Below are 19,514 nucleotides of genomic sequence, written 5' to 3'. Positions count from 1 at the left end.
ACTCCTAAACTCTGCTCCCACGGGGGCCCACGTGGCCCTGAATTAGAACAGCAAACCCTGACCCCTCTCTCAAGTGTCGATCACTTCTCCTTTTCCCCAACTGTTCTGCTGTAACTTCGTAAACCTTGATGCCACAACCAGAGCTACGCCTGACTGCTTTCTTGCGGGTGGCACGCACCTGCTACAGAGGCTCCAGCCCGACTCTGCGACCTCATTAGTTCAGACCTTAAGGAGTCCTGTTTCGTGATCAAATGGCAAATATACTGAGCTACTATTTGCATCGAAGATGCTGACACTTCGGAGAAATGGCTGTTGCTTACTCATTACGCATGCCATCTTGAGGAAAAAGCCTTGCTATGCAAGTTTGTGATGTAAATAAGATTGTCTGCCTTAGTTTTTAAATACTTTTTTCAAAAAACTTTTCAAGTACTTTAAAAATATCCACTTACGTTTAAACAAAGTACTTATAATGTAAATTGTAGTGCTTTGCAAAGTTAATTGCAAACCATTTTTAGCTGCTTATTGAGGCAAGAAATTTCTGTTATTAAATGTATTTAAAGCCATACACTTCCTTAACAAAATCTGCAGTGCACTTTCCCCATGGACCAATCCAGATTAGAATCTGCACGGTTGTCATGATCCCTCAAAACTCTTCATGAGTGATTTGTGCCTCTGTCCTATTTGCAAATGACCTACTTTCTGGGAAGGATCTTCTCTTCTTGGACTATCTGGGCTCATGGTGTAATGTTTAGCCAGTGATGGTAGGGGCTGAAGACAGAATTCGTCAGCTTTACCCCTAGGCTGCCCCTTCTTGTGTCCCCAGTCTCCATCCACCATCTCCCCAGTCCTCATGCCATCCTTATTAAATTCATCCTTTCTCTCCTTCTCACTGTGCCCCCCACCCACTAACACCCGAGAAGACAAACATAGACCATGCCTTCTTATCCTTTCACCTCGTCTAGGGCCTGCTCCTTGGTAAATTTTCAATAAAAGCTCGTTGGATTGTTAATTTTCCACAATTTTCCATAATTTTTGGATTTTAAATCTTTGGTATTACTGATTTTAACCTACAAGCTTAAAAGCTGGCACAGGAGCATGATATCCAAATTAATTATGGTATCTGCTTGTTCCCAGCATGATTTTCATTTAATGCAGCCCATAGGGTAGGGCTGCTTTTCTTTTCTTTTTCTTTTTCTTTTTTTTTTTTTTTTAAACTGACCAGCTTCTTGCATTGAGAAAAGCCACTGAAGAAAATGCCCCTTGCTGAGTTAATTTTCAACCCCATTGCATGAAGGCATTTGCCGAGAACTGCCAGTTGATTTCAGAGTATTTTTTTTAAAGAAGAAGCCGTTTTTGATCATTTTACTTCTCTGCCTTTGACCATCTCTTCCTATTCTGTATTTAGTAGAGGTTTATAGGACACCCGCCACGTCTTTACAATCAGAGACTAGGTCCACTGGCCCTTGAAAATGAACAAGCCTACCTTCTACCTAAGGTGGCTCATGACCCAGGGGAGGTTGAGGCAGGAAGGGAGACAAGCAGCTAGGAAACATAAGGCAGCAGACACCCTGGTTCCTGCATTTTCTGCGGGACTGTAGATGTCAGTTCTATTTCGAGTAAGTGTTAGTGAAGGGTACGGTTTTCATTTTGACATCTTCTCTAGTTGTGGGACCGGGAATAGATATTCTTGCTCATTGCCTCCCATGAACTACAAACTGAAGAAACCATTTTTATGAAGGACCGCTTGGGTACCATGAAACCTGCCTCTGGTCTCAGCCAGGCTGGCAAAAGCTTGTGCTTTGGATTCCTCCCTTTAGTTCCACCAACTGCAGCAACGCTGCGTTCATCTCACTGCTCCCGGCCGTGCCGGGATAGCCTGTTTTAAATGAACAGCAGCCTCTTAAATCTCAATGCATCTCCTCAAGCAGAGATATTACTGAACACGGGACTTGTTACAATGTGCAGTGGACTCTAGGATAAGCCCCAGGGAAGATGTGATTTCATTGTTTAGAATACAGGAATAGTCTGACAAGCTGAGTGTCTTGTTTGATTTTAAATGTAACGGACACCAGCCCTCTCAGCATCTTGCATTTGCTGCTCGGAAGTTTGGCATGTAGAATGCCGAGATAGTGGTTTTTAGTTGCTTTATTCCTGACTTTCTTTTTCTCTTTTCCTTCTTTGTTCCCATCTCTATCCTATGAGGTTTTATTCATCCTTTAGAGCCACTTGAAGTTCTCTGAGCAAAGCCACGGGAAGAGAAAGTTGTGAGCAGGTTGAGGTCCCACCCTGGTTAACGTGACCCTGGGAGAACCTAACGGGCACTGTGGCCTGGTTCTCTCTCCACAGCAGCCCTGGGGATGGGACTATTCGGGCTCCTCCAACCTGGGCGAGCTGAAGCTCCTGCTGGAGGAAGCGGTCATGCTGCGACGCCTCAAGTGTGATGTCCTCGCTCAGCTCCCACCCAAGCAGCGCAAGATGGTCATCATTGTCCCCGGCCGGATCAGCACCAGGGCCAGAGCCGCCCTGGACGCCGCGGCCAAGGAAATGACCACCATGGACAAAACTGTGAGTCTGGGGCTTGAGATGGGGATTGGGAATTTGAGCTGTTCCTTCTCGGGAGTGGGCCTGCAGGGGTTACCCAGGGTTCTCTGAGCTTGCTGGGCTGTGACCTCTTCCCACGCTCCTGGGCAAGGACGCTGAGCCCATGCCATTTCTCAGCCTACCTTGTCTGCTTCCAAAATCTCTTACTAATTTGTGGTTTTATACACGTGTAGATCAGATCACTGTTGACAGTTGGTCATAAAAATAAACCCCATGGCAACTGCAGAATGGTGATGTATGTTCTGAATACCTCAAAGAGAGTTGGGATTTATATTTATTTAGTATATTTTGAGAATGTCTAGTAACTGTTAGTCTAGTAACAGAAGCTAGTTCTAGGTGTATTTGATGCGTATGTTAACCCTCTTTTAGTCCAAATAACAAATTGACATATGACAAAAGTAGAGTTTTCAAATCCTCTTAACCCTTAATCCTTATTAACAGTTACTTACGGTTGGCAAGAAGTTGGCATCCCCATTTTACAGAAAGGGAAACTAAGGCCCGCAGAGAATGTGATTTACTCAGTCTTACAGTGGCTCCATGGCAGACCTGAGGCTGTAACCGAGCCTGTTACCCCTATATTTTAAGGTCTTTCCACTATGTTGGTTTTATCTTTTCAAAACACTTTCCTATCTGCCTTTAGTGTCACACTGCGCTAAGTGCTGTAAAATAATTTACACCAGCTCCACTTCTGTCCTTTTGGGATAAAACCCTGCAGTTTTCATTGCCAAGAAAATAACAGTCGTTGACATTTTTTGACATTATCATAAAGCATTATCTGGGCTTGTTATTATCCTGCATAAAGAAACTTAGATCAAGATGAGATCCCAGCCTTCTGGGAGAGCACAAAATAAATAGGAATGACAAGAGACCGATGCATGTTTTTTTGTGTGTGTGTTATTTTACCACATTAAGAGTAAGACCAGTGGGTAACTCTTAAGAAACAAGAGTGTAGTATGTTGTTGAGCTGTATTTAATTTCTGCTGTACATGTATGTAATAATCTGGGTAGTCTGGAGGAAATGAGCAGCCATAATCTTTTTGCTGTGGATTTTCCAACAAAGTTCTCTAACATCGATGTGGATACACATACAGACCAATGGTCCTCCACCTGTATTTCAGCGGAACATGAGCAGAAGCAGATGCTCTGTTACTAAAATCACTGTCAGTTAGCTTTAATTCAGTGAATGGAAATCTCCCCCCCCCTTTTTTAAGATTTATTTATTATTTATTTATTTACTTATTAGAGAAGGAGAGCATGCTGGGGGCAGGCACAGAGGGAGAAGTAGAATGAGAATTGGAAGCAGACTCACTGAGTGCAGAGCCCATCATGGAGCTTGATCTCACAAGACCTGAGCCAAAATCAAGAGTCAGCTGCTCAACAGACTGAGCCACCCAGGCACCCCTAAGTGGAAATTCTCTTTCTCAGTTTTAAGCTTTTTCTTACAATTCTCTTAAATCTTTAATGTCTACTAACTGCTGCCCACGAGTGAATTCTGCCAGCAAGAAAACCAATGAACAAGTATGGCAAATATATTAATGGGAAAATTCAGATGTAGGATGTTTTTAGGTGCAAAGATCTGAGTGTTTATGTTTTGCGTTTTAGTTCCTCGTGTGTGTGGTGGAAGTAAGCCTATCGGTATTTTGTGGAATTCTCCCGGAGAACCTCTTCACCTGTACCTGGTCCCCCTCCCAAACCAGGCAGAGAACAGCCCATGTAGACAACAGAAAAAGTGGTCAGTGGGCATTTGAATCGAGGAGGGACAGCGCATTGAGTGGCCAAGGGGCAACTGTAAATTGTGCAATATGGCTAAAAAGAAAAAGAAGTATGGGAATTTTTAACTTAGTGCAGCAAGATTTAATAACATTTGGGAATTTTTTTGCCAGGTTATGTAGTCCCTCGCCTTACTTTAGGGGGCTCTTTCTAAAGATGATTTCAGATGCAGCTTGGAGTTTTGATTTCTGAGTTCACAGGCAATAATGTGAAATTTAGTAGGCTAAACTATGGAAATCAGGAATGTTGGGTATTTTTATAACTTGCAGTAGCTGTGTAAATCCCTTAAGTTCTTTGGGATGTTTTAATATCTTCTTGCCTAAAGAGGGGAGTCATGACTTGCCTCATATGCCTGGTGCTGGAAATGTACCTAAGGGCTGTGTCAGTTGCTCTGAGTCCATCCTGTTGGGTGATTGGTCTCCCTACTTCTTCACCCCAGAGTCTTAACACTGTTGTGCAAATTATGCAAAACCTAGGCTGCAGTGTAATTCAAGAATCCAGCAGAGAAAGAACCTAGAGCTCTTCTCAGGTCCAGTGCTTGGGAGTTGCTTTGTTTCCTTGGCATCTTAGGAAAATTAGGAGTTTGTCCCTAAAAGAGAGAAATTGAGTTGGTACAGATGACCTGCAGTAAGACGCTGAGGCCAGATACTAGATTCTTTCCCATAACAAGATAAATCCTTGATAAATTGGTTCCCTTTTCTGTTCTTTAACGTAAATTCATTTTTATGATGGAACATTCAAGAAGAAAATGAACTTAGGAGCTTGGCCCTTTAGTCTGCCAGAAGCTTTCTTACTCCAAAGCCACTTATGTGGTACATCTGGCAACTGTGGATCTGATCCAAGGCAATACCCTCCCTTAATTCAGGAAGGGGAGCCAGTGTCAGCCGGGAGTGGGACCAGGTGGCCATTGACATCTCTTCCAAATCCTGAGTTGAAAAAGTTAAAATGGGGGATTGTGGTTTTATGGTCTTAGGCAAGTAAGGATGGCCTGTGAGTCTAAGAACGTCGCCCCTCCCACTTTTAAGTTACTTGTAGCACGAAGTTTCCCTGCATGCTGTGCATTATGGTGGTTCCAGCAAAGCACTGCCAACCTGTCAAGAAGTGATTCTTTGCTCCCTCACGTCTTCCCCTGTGGGAGAAGCCATTTTTTAAAAAGCTTTAAATCACAGAAGCCAAGGCGAAGCAGCCCATTTATAAAATATAATGTACAAGGAAAGCTTTTTCTTATTTTCAGCTGAAATAATAGATATCTCTTCACAGGCTAAGAAAAGCTGACTCTAATCCTCTTTTGTCTATAGTAATTTTTTGATCAGCAAGACCAGGAGCAGAAAAATGGAACAAGTCCGTGCAGACTTCCTGGTGACAGTATCAGTTCACCCTTCTGCCGTTTGACAATACATTCCAATTCCAACATTAAAAAAAATAATAAATTCAAAACCCCAGTGGATCTAATTTAGTAAAAGTCCAGGAACAAAGAATGCAGGTTATTTAAAATTTCCTGGCCCACGACCGGCAAAAGAAGGAAGATCATTAATGGACTAGTATTGTGTCTACTCCGTTTTGGAGAGGTTTGGGCTTTTCTTAAGATCAAACTCTTGATCTCTCCTGCATTAAAAATACTGTAGAAAAGTTCTTAAAAATAACATCAATTTAGTGTTTCTTAGTACTATGCTGTAAAGAAGAATTACTCATCTTTTATATCATAAAATGTTGGCATGTATCATTTGAGTCATTTTTCTGTAAAATGTACATGTATTTTGCTTGAAAATATTTATGTATACATACATATAAATATATATATCATTTACAGATATAAATAACATTTTTAAAAGATGAATGGGTACCCTGTAAACATCTGTCAGGTAGGGAAGAAAACAGTTTACAAAACCACATCATGAACATTTTTCTGTGCTGTTAAGTGTTGTTTTATTTTTTATTTTTTTTTTAAGATTTTATTTATTTATTTATTTATTTATTTATTTATTTATTTATTTATTTATTTATTTATGAGGGACACACAGAGAGAAAGGCGCAGAGACACAGGCAGAGGAAGAAGCAGGCTCCATGCAGGATGCCCAACGTGGGACTCGATCCCAGGCCTCCAGGATCACACCCCGGGCCGAAGGCAGCACTAAACTGCTGAGCCACCCGGGCTGCCCTTAAGTGTTGTTTTAAAGCACTGTAGGTGTTATTGTCCCAAGGCCGTATTACAATTTTGCATCATTTTGAGTTGGAGGTTTGGGTTATTTCAGCTCAGTCTTCTAAGTAACGACACTGAGAAAGCAGTTTACGTAGGGCTTTGGTGGATGTGAAGGAGTGAGTCGTTGGGACATGGGGATGGATAGGCGCCCTTGGCAGGCTTTGGGGCGCATGGGTGGTCATCCCTGCAGGTGCCCAGTGGACCAACCCCCAAAACCAAGTGTGATAAAAATGTTTGCTCCCCACACCTCATCAGCTCCTGGTGGCCAGTCTCAAATAGGCAAGGTTTCTCAGAGTGCTCCCTGCCACATGTCCATGTTCTGCCCTCCCCCCTCTGCTTAGCAGGTGTGGAGTGAGTGAGTGGGAATGGAAGGAAGGACCTGACAGGAGCAGTGGGGGTCTCCAAAGGGCACGGGAGTCAGCGTGAAGCCAGGACAACTAGGGTGCCTTCTGCTTGAGGCAGGCCCACAGCAGGTGAGGTGGTCAGCGCCTGGAAGTCCGGCTCTGTCCCTTTGGCGTATCCTGCCAGGGTCTACATTATGTTAGAGGGCTTGGCCTGCCGCAAGGGACCCTTTGAGGGGATGTGAATGGACCTCAGGACGCCGTGAGCTCTTTGTCCAGAAGCGAAAGGTGTGTGTCCAGAGCTTCATCAGAGTCTACACTGGGTCTATAGCTGAGAAGGTTGAAGACACACCATCTTGGAGTCGCATCTCCAACAAGAGTTCTCAGGAAGTTGGTTCAGTTGGACCTGTGTCACAAGGCAGAAGGGACGGTGGCCACCACTGCCACAACAGTGACATGGCCCTGCTCCCCTGTCAGTGCCCAACCCCCCCATCCCCAGGTTATCGTCCTTCTTTCTCATCAAGCCCTAGAGGAAAGATACTGATAAGGGGCAGGAAGCTGTTTTGACCAGGCAGGTTGTCCCACCGTCTGTGGTGTCGATTGTTTGAGGTACAGCCAGGCTGTGGCCGCTTTCCTGAGTTACTAACAAGTCAGGGCCATGGATGTTATTACTGTGGGGTCACTTCTTTGTTACCTGAAGAAGCTATTGTGTCGGTCACTGGCCTCACGGGGCCTGGGCACAAAAAAATCTAGGAGCATCTGTAATCCATTCTAGCCAGTGGAAGGAGAGGGCCACCCCAGAGTGATGGTAAGAGTGTCTGTCATCTCTGGGGACCCAGAGTGATGGTAAATGTTATCTCATAATATGATGAAACTATATTGTGCCTCTCCTGTGCTAGCATTCTCGATTAATATTTCTTTAGATGCCAACTATAAAGAAAACATGGTTTCTTCTCCTAGGAGGTCGGTGACCTTATGTGGGAGTGAGGCCAAAAAACATGTGAATGGCCGTTTTGAGATGATACTAGAATAGACTAGTTGGGGTCAGTTGGAATTGATTCAGTAAGTCTTGGACCAGAGTAAGCTTGGTCATCTGGGTATGGACACAATGTGGCAGAGGAAAAGGGGGAGGCAAAAAGGAACAAGTTGTAAGCAGACTGTAGGACGTGGTTCACACAGCTTCCCAAGGGGGGCGGTGCATTTCAGCTGATCATGTGAGCCTGTGTGGATGGGGGAACCCTGCCTGACACCTTTCCCGGGGGCTCTCACGTTCCTGGTCTCACTGGCTGTTCACGGCGGTTCCTGGGAGGTGATAGGGTACCTACCATGCCACGTGTCCGATGACAGACTATGGAGTCTCTACAGTTCCCACAGCTTGGCCAAACTGAGTGGATGAGTCAGGGCCTCCCAGCTCTGAAAACGGGTGTTAGGATTTGTCGAGCTCAGAGCGGTGGTAATTATGTCAGCTTATCCCAGGGTTCACAGAGTGGGAGACATTAAACCCCAAACTTCTCTTTCCACAGAAACAGCAGCAGAAAGAAGCTCTGCTTCTCTTCTTCAACAGAACAGCTGAAGCTAAAATCCCATCTGTCATGTAAGTGGCCACCAAGTGTCGACTTCTCTCTCCCACTCTGTCTCTCTCTCATCTTTAAAAAGAAGCACCTGTTACCTTAATCCACCAGAACAGCTTCAGTGCTCTGCAAGAAATGATCAGAGACTAGGATTACAGCTGCCTTCAGTACAGAGTTCAGGGCAGCGTAGCCTCATCACCCGTGGGGCATAAGCAGGCCGGTCACTGGGGCACTGCTAGCCTGAGTGTGCGGTCCTCGAGAGATTCTGTCTTAACCAAGTAAGCTGGCACTGCTGCCACTTATGAGGAGGGCAGGACTGACCAAACGCTAAAGGGAACTTTTCCCCTTAGTAGGAAACCTTTGGTCACTTGCCTGTAGACACAAGGTCGGGGTTTCACAGAAGACCAGGAAGGCTGCCCTATGGGGATTCTCTGGTATTTTCCAAAGACATGAAGTCTCAGCCATTATTCACCTACATAAAAAGGCAACTGTCAAAGTTTGTTCAAAAGATATGGGCAAGTGGCCATTGTCACACTTAGTTTTCCTTCCGTCTTATAAACTAAGGCTGAAGTCATAATTCCTATTCTTAAATGTATTCAGTGGCTTGAAAAATTGTCTGCCTTTCTTAAAGAAAGGAAAAACCCACTCATGTTCACATATTCACTGTGGTAGAAACTTGAGGCAATTCTCATGACGTGCATTTGCCTGATTTTTTATTGTTTAACATTCATGTGAGACTCTGGCAGGATAATGGTCCAAGTGATTTAATTACAATGAAAATGAATTTAGCGTGGGTTGAGCGGTGCCAGCTTGGCTGTGAGGACCAAGATCTGTGGATAAATTGAGATATACACAGGCTACCCCACCCTCTCACTCAGCCTCCAGACCCCCCAGTCTCTCCGGCCTCTCCCTCTGTACCCCGAAATGCGGTAAGAGAGTGAGTTCCCCACATTCTTCCAACCTAAGATTTCCCCTACTCACCCCAGAAAGACTGCTGAATGTTGGCCAGCTCTCCTCACCCTCGGGGCGCTGCCCTTTTCATTTATGAGACTGTTAGGAGACTAATGAACTCCAGATGTGGTTTTACAACCTGGAAACTTACCTCTCAGAAACTCCTCAGAATTGCCCCCACCAGCCCATTTCTCACAAGCTGCTGAGTAACAGATGGCAAGGGTGTGATCCTTTTCCCTCGCTCTTCTCCGCTCATAACCTACAAAATTCAGGGTCTGTGGAGTGCTGGGCCCAGAACCATCCATTTGCTTAGAAATGTTAAATCTGGCCATTCCACCACCTCATAAGCAGACTTTGGTACTGCCTCGTTTTAGATAGGGTGGCTTGAACAACAGAAGTTTATTTCTTACGCTTCTAGAGGCTCAGAAGTCCCAAGATCAAGGCACCAGCAAATGTAGCGTCTGGTGAGGGCCCACTTCCTGGCTTGCAGACAGCCGTCTTCTCCGTGTCCTCCCGTGACAGAGGGGCGAGGGTGCTCTTTGTGGGGGTCGGGGGGGTCCTCTGATCAGGATGTTGATTTCATTCATGGGGACTCTGCCTGTGTGACCTTATCACTTCCCAAAGTCTCATCTCATGACAACCTCCCCTCGGGGGTTATTATTTCAACCATATTTGGCGGGGGAGGGGCGCCTGCATACTTTTTCAAGATTCCGTAATAAATCTATAGTGCTTTCTAATTTCCAACCAGTTTTGACATCTGCTAACTCATTTCACACTTACAGCCTCTTTGTAAGATCAGTCAAGTAAGTCAAATTGGCCTCATTTTTAAAATTCAGTAATGGGGTAAATCTCATGTATATCTCTGGGTCTCAGAGTCACACAACTAGTAAGTGGAAATTAGATTATAAATCTTGAAACCCAAATTTCCTCTGCTAATTGTTTTTCTTCCCTTTTTTGCTGCTGTTTGTTTGTTTTAATTTTAATGGGCATCTTTTGATATAAAAGCCAGTGGTATTGTGGTAGGCAGATTATTTCCAGCCTGGTAACGTAGGGACATGGAAAGGATAGAAATAAAAAAAACCACATCTGAGATGTAGAGGGAAGAGAGGAATTAGGAAAACCAGGACCCGCAGTTGTTAATGAGCTGTCCAACTTGATTTTATGGCCTCGTGACTTTCTGATGCTGTAGCAATAAACTTTCTTGCTTATATCATGGCAAATTTTATGTCTCTCAAACTAATTAAAGTAGATTCTATTAGTACCAGCTATTCACAAGTTGAACTCAAATCCATTCCCTGGTTGGCCATAGTGGTGCTTGAAAATAATTCTTAGATGCTTAGAGGCCAGGTCACCACCTGCCTGACAGGAAACCTTTGAGATTTGTCCTTCTCCAAGGAGGGCAGTGTCTCTCTGATGCCCAGACACCCCCATGGGTGAGGGTGGCCTCAGGCAGAATAAGTCCTTTTTGCCAAATGCAGTGAATATATCCTGGACCTACTGTTTGTGTCTAGGGAGACTCACCTTCCCGTTTTCACCTGTGGGAACAGTGACCTGTCCTGGGCTTGTGAACCCTCTGCAGGGCATAAATCTCCGGGAAGCCACAGAGGCTGCTGCTGGGGTGATACCCTCCACCTCCAACAGCTCCCGGGGTAGCTGCCAGCCTTCTGGGCCATGGCTAACGGTGGGGGTGGGAAATCAAGAAAAAACAGTGATGGAGGAGAAAAGTAAATCAAGGGGAGAATAAAGAGCAAGCAAATAAGGCTCTTCACTCCATCTTCCCTTGCCTCAGAAAAAAAAAATTCCCTTACTACTGACATAACCGTGGGTCCTTGCTGTCTACTGTGTGAGGGACCTGGGGAGCGTTCCCAGACTGTCTCTTCAGTACTATTACTTAATGTTTCAGTAATACACTTCCAGAAATTTGATTACTGTCAGGAATCTCCTAATCCCCTGCCTAGGCATTTTCAGATCTTAGACGGCATTTCGGTTCGTATTGAAAACACATTACAGCAAAAGTGAAAACTGTTAATTATCTTCTGTGATCCCCGAGAGTAAGAAAGTCTCAGTAACATATCAGAGACACATAAAACGTAACGATACTTGGATTTATTTGCTTATGGGAGAGGACTTAAAAAATGGAAGAACTCTTCTTGGAGGCGGCACCAGGTGGCTTCCCCGCAGCTCCTAATTTTGCTCCTTCTATTCAGGTGACCTAGCCTGAGGGGTAGGCCAGAGGTCAGCTTTCAGAGAAAGGGAGGGAAATGGGGGGGGGGGGCTGCCTCAAAGGAGTCTTCTAAAGATGCAATGGAGTCCTTTCAGCTGGGTAAGCAGATGTTTAATTTATTGTGCTGTTGTTGTCAAATGCAGTGAATATATCCTGGACCTCCTGGAAAGTGGAAGAGAGAAGTTTCTGGTGTTCGCACACCATAAGGTTGTCCTGAGTGCAGTAACAAGAGAGCTTGAGAAAAAGGTAAGCTCCCTTCGAAATTCAACATACAATGCTTCTGTAGTTTGTGTGGCGGCTGCTGAGTTGTTCTGAGCAGGTTGAGGACAGATCTGAACCAAAGAAGTGAGACGATGTTTCCAGACTTTCCAAAGAAGCTGTCTTGCTTGTAAAAGCACAGTGGAGTCCAAATACTTCCCAGCAGTGTCCTTTAACTTCTTCCCTGGTCCCTATAGATAACCCCGGAGCCTCGCTTTAACAACATCTCCCAGTGGATCTTTCCTGACTCTAAGTAGTAATTACAAGATGGTCAAGAGAGGAAATAGCAGAAATTCTCTTGTGTGGAAACAAGTATTTATATGGATATCTCCTCTCTTCCTTTGTTCTTCCTTATTACCGTCAAAGTGGCTTTAATAATCATACCTGGCAGTGTGTAGACTTCAGTACGGAGTTTTATGGCCATTATTACTACTACTATTATTATTATTATTATATTATTATTATTATTATTATTAGAAAAATACCTAGAAAGATTTCCAAGGATGTTCATTAAAACTAAACACATCAAATTAAGAAACAAAACTTGTGAAGTTGTAACGCGTCACATGGAAATGCTGCCCAATCATCACTAGCTTGTAGAATTAGAAAAGTGAAACACATATTTTCATCTCCCTTTTCATTTTTGGTTAAAGTTGGACCATAAATTGCTTTTTGACTTTCTTCATCTTTTATTACATTTTATGTAATGATTCTTTTTTTTTTTTTTTTTAAGAGAGAGAGAGCATGCATATGAGCAGTGGGGGAGGGGCAGAGGGAGAGAGAGAAATAGAATCTGAGCACAGAGCCTGAGACAGGGCTCCATCCCATTACTCTGAGGTCATGGCTCAAGCCAAAATCAAGAACTGTTCATTTCACCAACTGAGCCACCCAGGCACCCCTGTCACATTTCAAACATAGAGATGAGGACAGAGAAACATACAGCAGGCACCTTATTTTAATTTTTATATAAAATAAATTAAATATTTTGCTGTATTTATTTCAAAGTGTATATTTTAAGTAATACCATACTTAGGCCCCTCAGCAGCCCTTGAATTCATTCTCTGTCCTCCTCCCCGGATGTAACCACTGTCCCCAGTCCTTCCCTCCACGTTGTCATACTTTACTTCAAAAGTACATATTCTTAAAAAAAAAAAAAAAAAAAAAAAAAAAGTACATATTCTTCATATATGGTCTTCTCTTAGATGTATATTTTAACTTACAGAAATGGCAGCATATGGGAGTATCCTGAAATTTACCTTTTCGCTCAATGTTATTTTTGAGATTTTTCCATGTAGTATTACGGCTATTAGCTCATTCACCATAACTGCAGAATAGTATCTCACTGGGTCACTGTGGCACAGTTTATCCATTCTCCTGGTGATGGATATGGGATTTCATTTACAGTTTTGCTATTATATGAGTACAGATATGCATATGCATGTGTGGACATGTCCAGGCATGATCTTGCATAACCATTGGATAGTCCCATCTTCAACTCTACCAGGTATTGCCATATTTCTCCCCACGCTGGCAATTCAAATTTATAATCCCACCAGCAGCATTTGGGAATTTCTGCTCTTCTGCATGCTCATTAACACTTAGTATTATCAGACTTTAAACTTTTGCCAATATAGTGAAATGAAATCTGTGCTCTTTCTTATTTTAATTTGCATTTCCCTGACTGCCACTAACAGTTGTATCCTTTAATATATTTATGGGTGATTTCTGGCTCTCTTCTGTAAATATTTTGCCTGTTTCTCTGTTAGATGGTTTGTTTCTTTCTTACCACTTTGGAAATACTCTTTTGAAATTATGGATATTAGCTAACTTTTTTTCATTTTGTTGAAGTTTTAGTGAACATAATGTTTAATTTTTACTTGTTACAACTGAAACACATTTCCAGCTTATTAGTTTTTCCTATGTGGTTTTTAATTTTTATGAATGATTTAAAAAATCTGTCCCTCCTCAAGGTCATAAAGATTTTCTCCTATAATTTTTTGTCCTGAAAATTTTAGAGGTGGTTCATTAATCCGCCTGGGTTTGAATTTTGTATATGATGTCATGCAGGTTGCCAGCCAATGGAATTAAAAGCTATAATTATTGAAAAGGAAAAATCAGAGCTGTCACTATATTCAAGAGAATATAAAAAGAGTTATTAATACTAAAGAGAGCTATCCATTCTATTCCACCCATCTGACTACCAGTTTTTGGACCTGCATGGCTGAGTTTTATAATAGATTTTAATATCTGGAGGTACAAGTCTATCAACTTTGTTCTTTTTTCAAGTTGCCTTAGATATCTCTCCTGATTATTTTTTGAAACTCCTGTAGCATAATAATATGAAGTTCCCTTAAAATGCCCAATTGGGAGTTTTATTTGAACTGAGCTAAACCTACAAATTCATTTGGGAAGGATCACAATGTTTACAGTTTTTGCACTGGAGCATGGCCAAGTCTCTCCAGTTCTTCATTGGTTTCTATGCTCTTCTTGATGACGTTACTATTAGGTACTTTCTATGTTGCTTTGAACTTGATCTTTTTCCCATTGTGTATTTACTAATTATAGCTGGTACATAAAAATAGCAACTTATTTTAGTATACTTATATGGAATTTAAGCACCCTAACAGTAGGGTTAGAGTACAGACTCTAATGCTTTGATAGTTCTCCAATTAATTGCCTCGGATCTCTTGAATATAGCAGGGAGCCTGCTTCTGCCTCTGCCTATGTCTCTGCCTCTCTCTCTCTGTGTCTCACATGAATAAATAAGTAAAATCTTTGGAAAAAAAAAAAAAGAATCGAGACCTCAAAGGTGCGCCCAGGTGGCACAGTCGGTAAGCATCTGACTCTTGGTCTCAGCTCTGGTTGTGATTTCAGGGTCGTGAGTTTGAGCTCATAGTGAATATGGCTGTTGGCCCCAGGGGTTTCCTTGTGCCTTTGTAATCCCTCCTGTTTCTCGCTGCCCACCCACCTCCAGGCCACCACAGACCTGTTCTCTGTCACTCTAATTTCCATTTTTAGAACTTTATATAAATGAGGAATGATTCAGTGTGTACTCTTTTTTTTTTTTAATTTGGTTTCTCTCAACATATTTTGAGATTCATATATGTTATTGAAGTATCATCAGTACATTCCTTCCTACTGCTGAGTAAGTACTCTGTTGTATGCATATACCATGGTTTTTATCCTTTCACCCATTGGTGGACATTCGCCAGCCCATCCTTTATCAGTGAAGATGAAGACTCCCTCAGGGGTGCCTGCGTGGCTCAGTCAGTTAAGTGTCTGACTCTTGGTTTCGGCTCAGGTCATGATCTCAGGGTGGTGAGATCCAGCCCTGTGTTGGTCTCTGCTCTCAGCAAGGAGTCTGCTTGAAGATTCTCTTTCCCTTTCCTTCTGCCCCTCTCCCCCCTCATATTCCCTCTCTCTCTGGCAAATAAATAAGTAAATCTTTAAAAAACCAAAAAGAATCTCCCAAATATGAAGAAATACTTGAATGGATAAATTATACTATTGCCACATAATGAAATATTATTTGGACATTAAAAATGATGTTTTAGAAAACTTTAATAGTTTAGTTTATTTACAATATAATGTTTATTGGAGAAAAGCAGGATATAAAACTTTGTGTTTAAAAATTATCATAAACGGGTCACCTGGGTGGCTCAGTGGTTGAGCATTTACCTTCGGCCCAGGTCGTGATCCCGGGGTCCTGGGATCGAGTCCCACATCAGGCTCCCTGCAGGGAGCCTGCTTCTCCCTCTGCCTGTGTCTCTGCCTTGCTCTCTGTCTCTCATGAATAAATAAATAAAATCTTTTTAAAAATAAATAAATAAAAATAAATAAATAAATAAATAAAAATTCAAAAAATAAAAATAAATAAATGTTATTGTACACATCGAGAAGAGAGCGCCTCGCAAAAATAGATTGGTAATAGTCCCCATATTTGTATTTCCTTTGTAATGCTTGTCTTTATCATTAGGGGGAAAAAAATAGATAATTGCCCCTTAAAAGAAAATAAAAATCGGACACGTAAGGAAGATGTAGCCCAGCAGTCAGCTCCTTGGCATTCATCTCAGAGGCATGAAAACTTGTGTTTACATGGAAACTTGTATACAAATGTTCATCGCAGGTTGATTTGTTGTAGCCCCAACTGGACCGACCCACGTGTCCTTCCAGAGGTGAAAGGCCACGCTGTGGTACATCCACACCACAGAATACTACTCAGGAGTAAGAAAGGAATGAGCCACCACCACTTGCAGTGCCCTGGTTAGATCTCCAGGGAATGATGCTGAGTGAAAAAAAGCCCATCCCAAAAGGTCGCCCACTCTATGACTCCATTGATACAACATTCTTTTGTTGTTGTTGTTGTTTTTGATACAACATTCTTAAAGTGAAAGGGACCTGGGAGTGGGGCAGGAAGCAAAGGGAGGTGGGTGTGGCTATAAGGATCCCTGTGGTGTTAGAACTGTTCAGTGTCTGTTTTTTTCCTGTTTCTTTCAAGTAAGCCCTATGCCAAACATGGGTCTTGAACTCGCAACCCCAAGATCAGGTCGCTTGTTGTACCGACCAAGCCTGCCAGGCTCCTGTAGCTGTTCAGTGTCTTGACTATGAAGGAGATAACGTGGAAACCCACAGTGATAACACTGTAGAACACACACATGCGAGTTTAAGTAAAACTGAGGACATGGGCATGAGATCAGTACATTGTATCAAAGTCAGCATCCTGGTTGTGATTTACTATAGTTTAACAAAATATTACCACTGGGAGAAAGTGGGCCAGATGTTCAAGGAATCTCTGTATTTTTGCTTCAACTAATGTGCATCTACAATCCCATCAACACAAAACTCAGTGTGAAACAAAAAGACAAGAAGCTATGAAAGCAGTGACAGACCTGTGATCTGATTTAGAACAGCAGCGTGGCTCTGTCCTCAGAGCCGCGGCTGCCGAGCCCCGGGCACTGGTGCAGCCCACCTCACTTCCCGCCCTTGTCCCTGCAGCACGTGCCACACATCCACATAGATGGCTCCACCTCCTCGGCGGACCGAGAGGACCTGTGCCAGCAGTTCCAGCTGTTCGAGAAGCACGCTGTGGCCGTGCTGTCCATCACCGCTGCCAACATGGGCCTCACCTTCACCTCGGCTGACCTGGTGGTGTTTGCTGAGCTCTTTTGGAATCCAGGGGTAAGGGACACAGGGGACTCGAATTCCCCGGGTGTGCGTGTGGCTGTGGGGCAGAAGGAGCGAGAGCGTCAGTCTGGGCAGAGTAGGTCTCTGGGCGCTCTCCCTAGCACCAGTTTTGTCTTCTTCCATCCATTTCTGTTAGGCCTCAGAAACATGTTTTATACTTCCCAATTACCAGTCTTTTTTTTTTTTTTTTCCCCCAGTTACCAGTCTTAAAAGAAGTGAAGCCTTGCATATCTGTTGGCTACTTATTAGATCTTCACAGCAGTCTCCTAAGTAGTAGGAGTATCGACTCCATGTTATGGAAGGAAATATTGAAGTTTTAGAAGGCTGGAAGGAATCTTAGGAGTCCTCCCTCTGAGGGGAAATTGGGGCACAGAGAGCTCACATGCACAGCTATCCCCAAAGGGGAGCCTGCAGCTACAGCAACCCCAGCCCAGGCCTCTGGGCTTCCAGCCTGTGCCATCTGTTAGCCATCATTGCAAGCTGCTTAGTCGATGCAGCCATGACAGGCGACCTTTCTGGGTGTTCCCTGAACGTGGTCTTTGTGTCCACTGGCCTCATCTGATGAGCAGAGAGCTGTGATAGCAGATATATGTCACTGGCCACACATAGGGCACGTAGACTTCTAGGCTGAAAGCATATGGGATGGAAACAATGCTTTTGGGCTTTGTAGGGCTTACCTACATATTAAAGAACCACACTACCCCTAATCATATAGGGCCTCTCTATTGTAGGGCTTACCGCCATATTAAAGAACCACACTACCCTTAATCATATAGGGCCTCTCCCTTGGTTGTGATATGTTTGCTTATTTACAAGGTAATGGTTTCTTACATGGCAAGAAGAATGGAAATGTGCCAGGCTTCCTTCATTTGCCCTTCAGCATAGCCTCCTGGCAGGTCAGAGCTTGCCGTTCGTTCCTTGCGGCCCCTAGCTGTCTGGCTATAGATTCTAGATTACCCCAGAACTTTAGTTTTGTTTGATTCTCTCTTATGTAAGGTGACAGCTTCCTTGAAGGTAGAGGTTCTCAGCCTGCTGACTTGGGTCATGGAGTGAAGTCCTTTCGGAAGAGGGGTGTGGTGGGCTCGGAGGCAGGGGACTGCCTACTGTGGTGGACTGAGCCCCTTCAGGCCTTGGCCTGCACACATCCTGATCCCTGTACCTCACAGGTGCTGCTTCAGGCTGAGGACCGGGTGCACCGAATCGGACAGTCGAGCTCTGTGAGCATCCACTACCTCGTGGCGAAAGGCACAGCTGATGACTACCTCTGGTATGGCTGGCCACTGGGGTTAAGCAAGGGTTGACGCCTGTGATGTATTTCCTTCGCTCCCTAACTGCTTCTGCTCTTGCTGATGTCTTCAGAGACCCATGCAGAAGACCCAGGAGTAATGCCCTCCCACTTCCACCATGACCATGTCGGGCCTTCTTCACAGCATTCACTCATGACTTGCTGGGTGCATGAGGGATAAGGGGATGTGGCTCCTTTCCCAGTGTCCTGAGACAAGGGAGGGGGGAAGAAGTATATGTGCAGGTTTGCTTGTAAGACACTCCGTCCCAGCTATGAAGACTCTGCTGAGACATGGTCATACTGCCCTCTGCTCCTTCATGGCACGTATCGGTAAAATAAGGCCATCATACAGTGCTGCAGCTGACCACTGGGAGGAAGTGGCTCACCCTGGGCCACATGGGGCTTCCTTAGAACTAGGGTAAAATTTTTCAACCCTGGGGTTCATGTCTGTTACCTAAGCAGAAAGTATCCAAATGCTCCTTCCTAGTCATACTTACCCCTTTCCTAATACTAAGTTTCTTGATTACCTCATTAGTTTCTACTACTCATTTCTGTTTCCAGCCTTGTGACTAAGGGATCTTACCTTTGTCACACGTGTAGGTTGTCCCTACTCCTACATCTTTGGATTTGTTGATTTGATCATTGGGTAGCTCATAACCGCGGGGCCATTTTCAGCACCAGGTTCAGAATTTTGTTGTAATGAGACATCTATTTTCTCCACATCTTCCAGTAGAAAGAATTTTGAACCTAATGATGCAAACGCTAAATTGGTTTACAGAAGAGAGAAATATTTTAGGTTGGGTGTTTGTACCTTGAGCGCTCCAAAGAAGTGAAACAGCATGCCTCAGTCCCATAAAAACTAGGAGGGTGATCTGTTTTTAATCCCGCTGGTTCTGTGCAGCTTGTATTCACCGCAGCTCTTTTCTCCCCAACAGGCCCCTAATTCAAGAGAAGATTAGAGTTCTGGGTGAAGCCGGACTTTCTGAGACCAATTTTTCAGAAATGACAGAAGCTACTAATTACTTCTACAAGGTAACACCAGCAAATGGCTCCTTGCCACTGGGGTGGGGGGAGCTGTTGAGTTGTCTCCTCAGCCCTTGGGTCCTGAAAGAGAAGTGGATCACTCCTG

At 43.7% G+C, this 19,514-nt stretch overlaps 1 protein-coding gene across 9 annotated transcripts in view; it reads left to right on the top strand.

The window, feature by feature from the left end:
• The window catches only part of SMARCAL1 (SNF2 related chromatin remodeling annealing helicase 1), a 62,542-nt gene that overhangs the window by 34,038 nt on the left and 8,990 nt on the right, over positions 1 to 19,514 (top strand). For 8 of the 9 annotated variants that reach the window (XR_011997863.1, XR_011997864.1, XM_026002194.2 and 5 more), the window contains 6 exons: positions 2,347 to 2,565; positions 8,436 to 8,506; positions 11,802 to 11,904; positions 16,912 to 17,094; positions 18,267 to 18,367; positions 19,321 to 19,417. Coding sequence is in view for 7 of the 9 variants with exons in the window: in XM_026002194.2 (XP_025857979.2) it covers positions 2,347 to 2,565; positions 8,436 to 8,506; positions 11,802 to 11,904; positions 16,912 to 17,094; positions 18,267 to 18,367; positions 19,321 to 19,417 (774 nt within the window). In the remaining 2 variants the exon portion in view is untranslated. Of the gene's footprint in view, positions 1 to 2,346; positions 2,566 to 8,435; positions 8,507 to 10,912; positions 11,168 to 11,801; positions 11,905 to 16,911; positions 17,095 to 18,266; positions 18,368 to 19,320; positions 19,418 to 19,514 lie in introns of those variants that run through there. The other variant, XM_072741707.1, reaches the window with a different exon arrangement.

This window comes from Vulpes vulpes, chromosome 16 (assembly GCF_048418805.1).
Source record: "Vulpes vulpes isolate BD-2025 chromosome 16, VulVul3, whole genome shotgun sequence".
Taxonomy (NCBI): domain Eukaryota; kingdom Metazoa; phylum Chordata; class Mammalia; order Carnivora; family Canidae; genus Vulpes; species Vulpes vulpes.
This window is presented reverse-complemented; position numbering and strand designations above follow the sequence as displayed.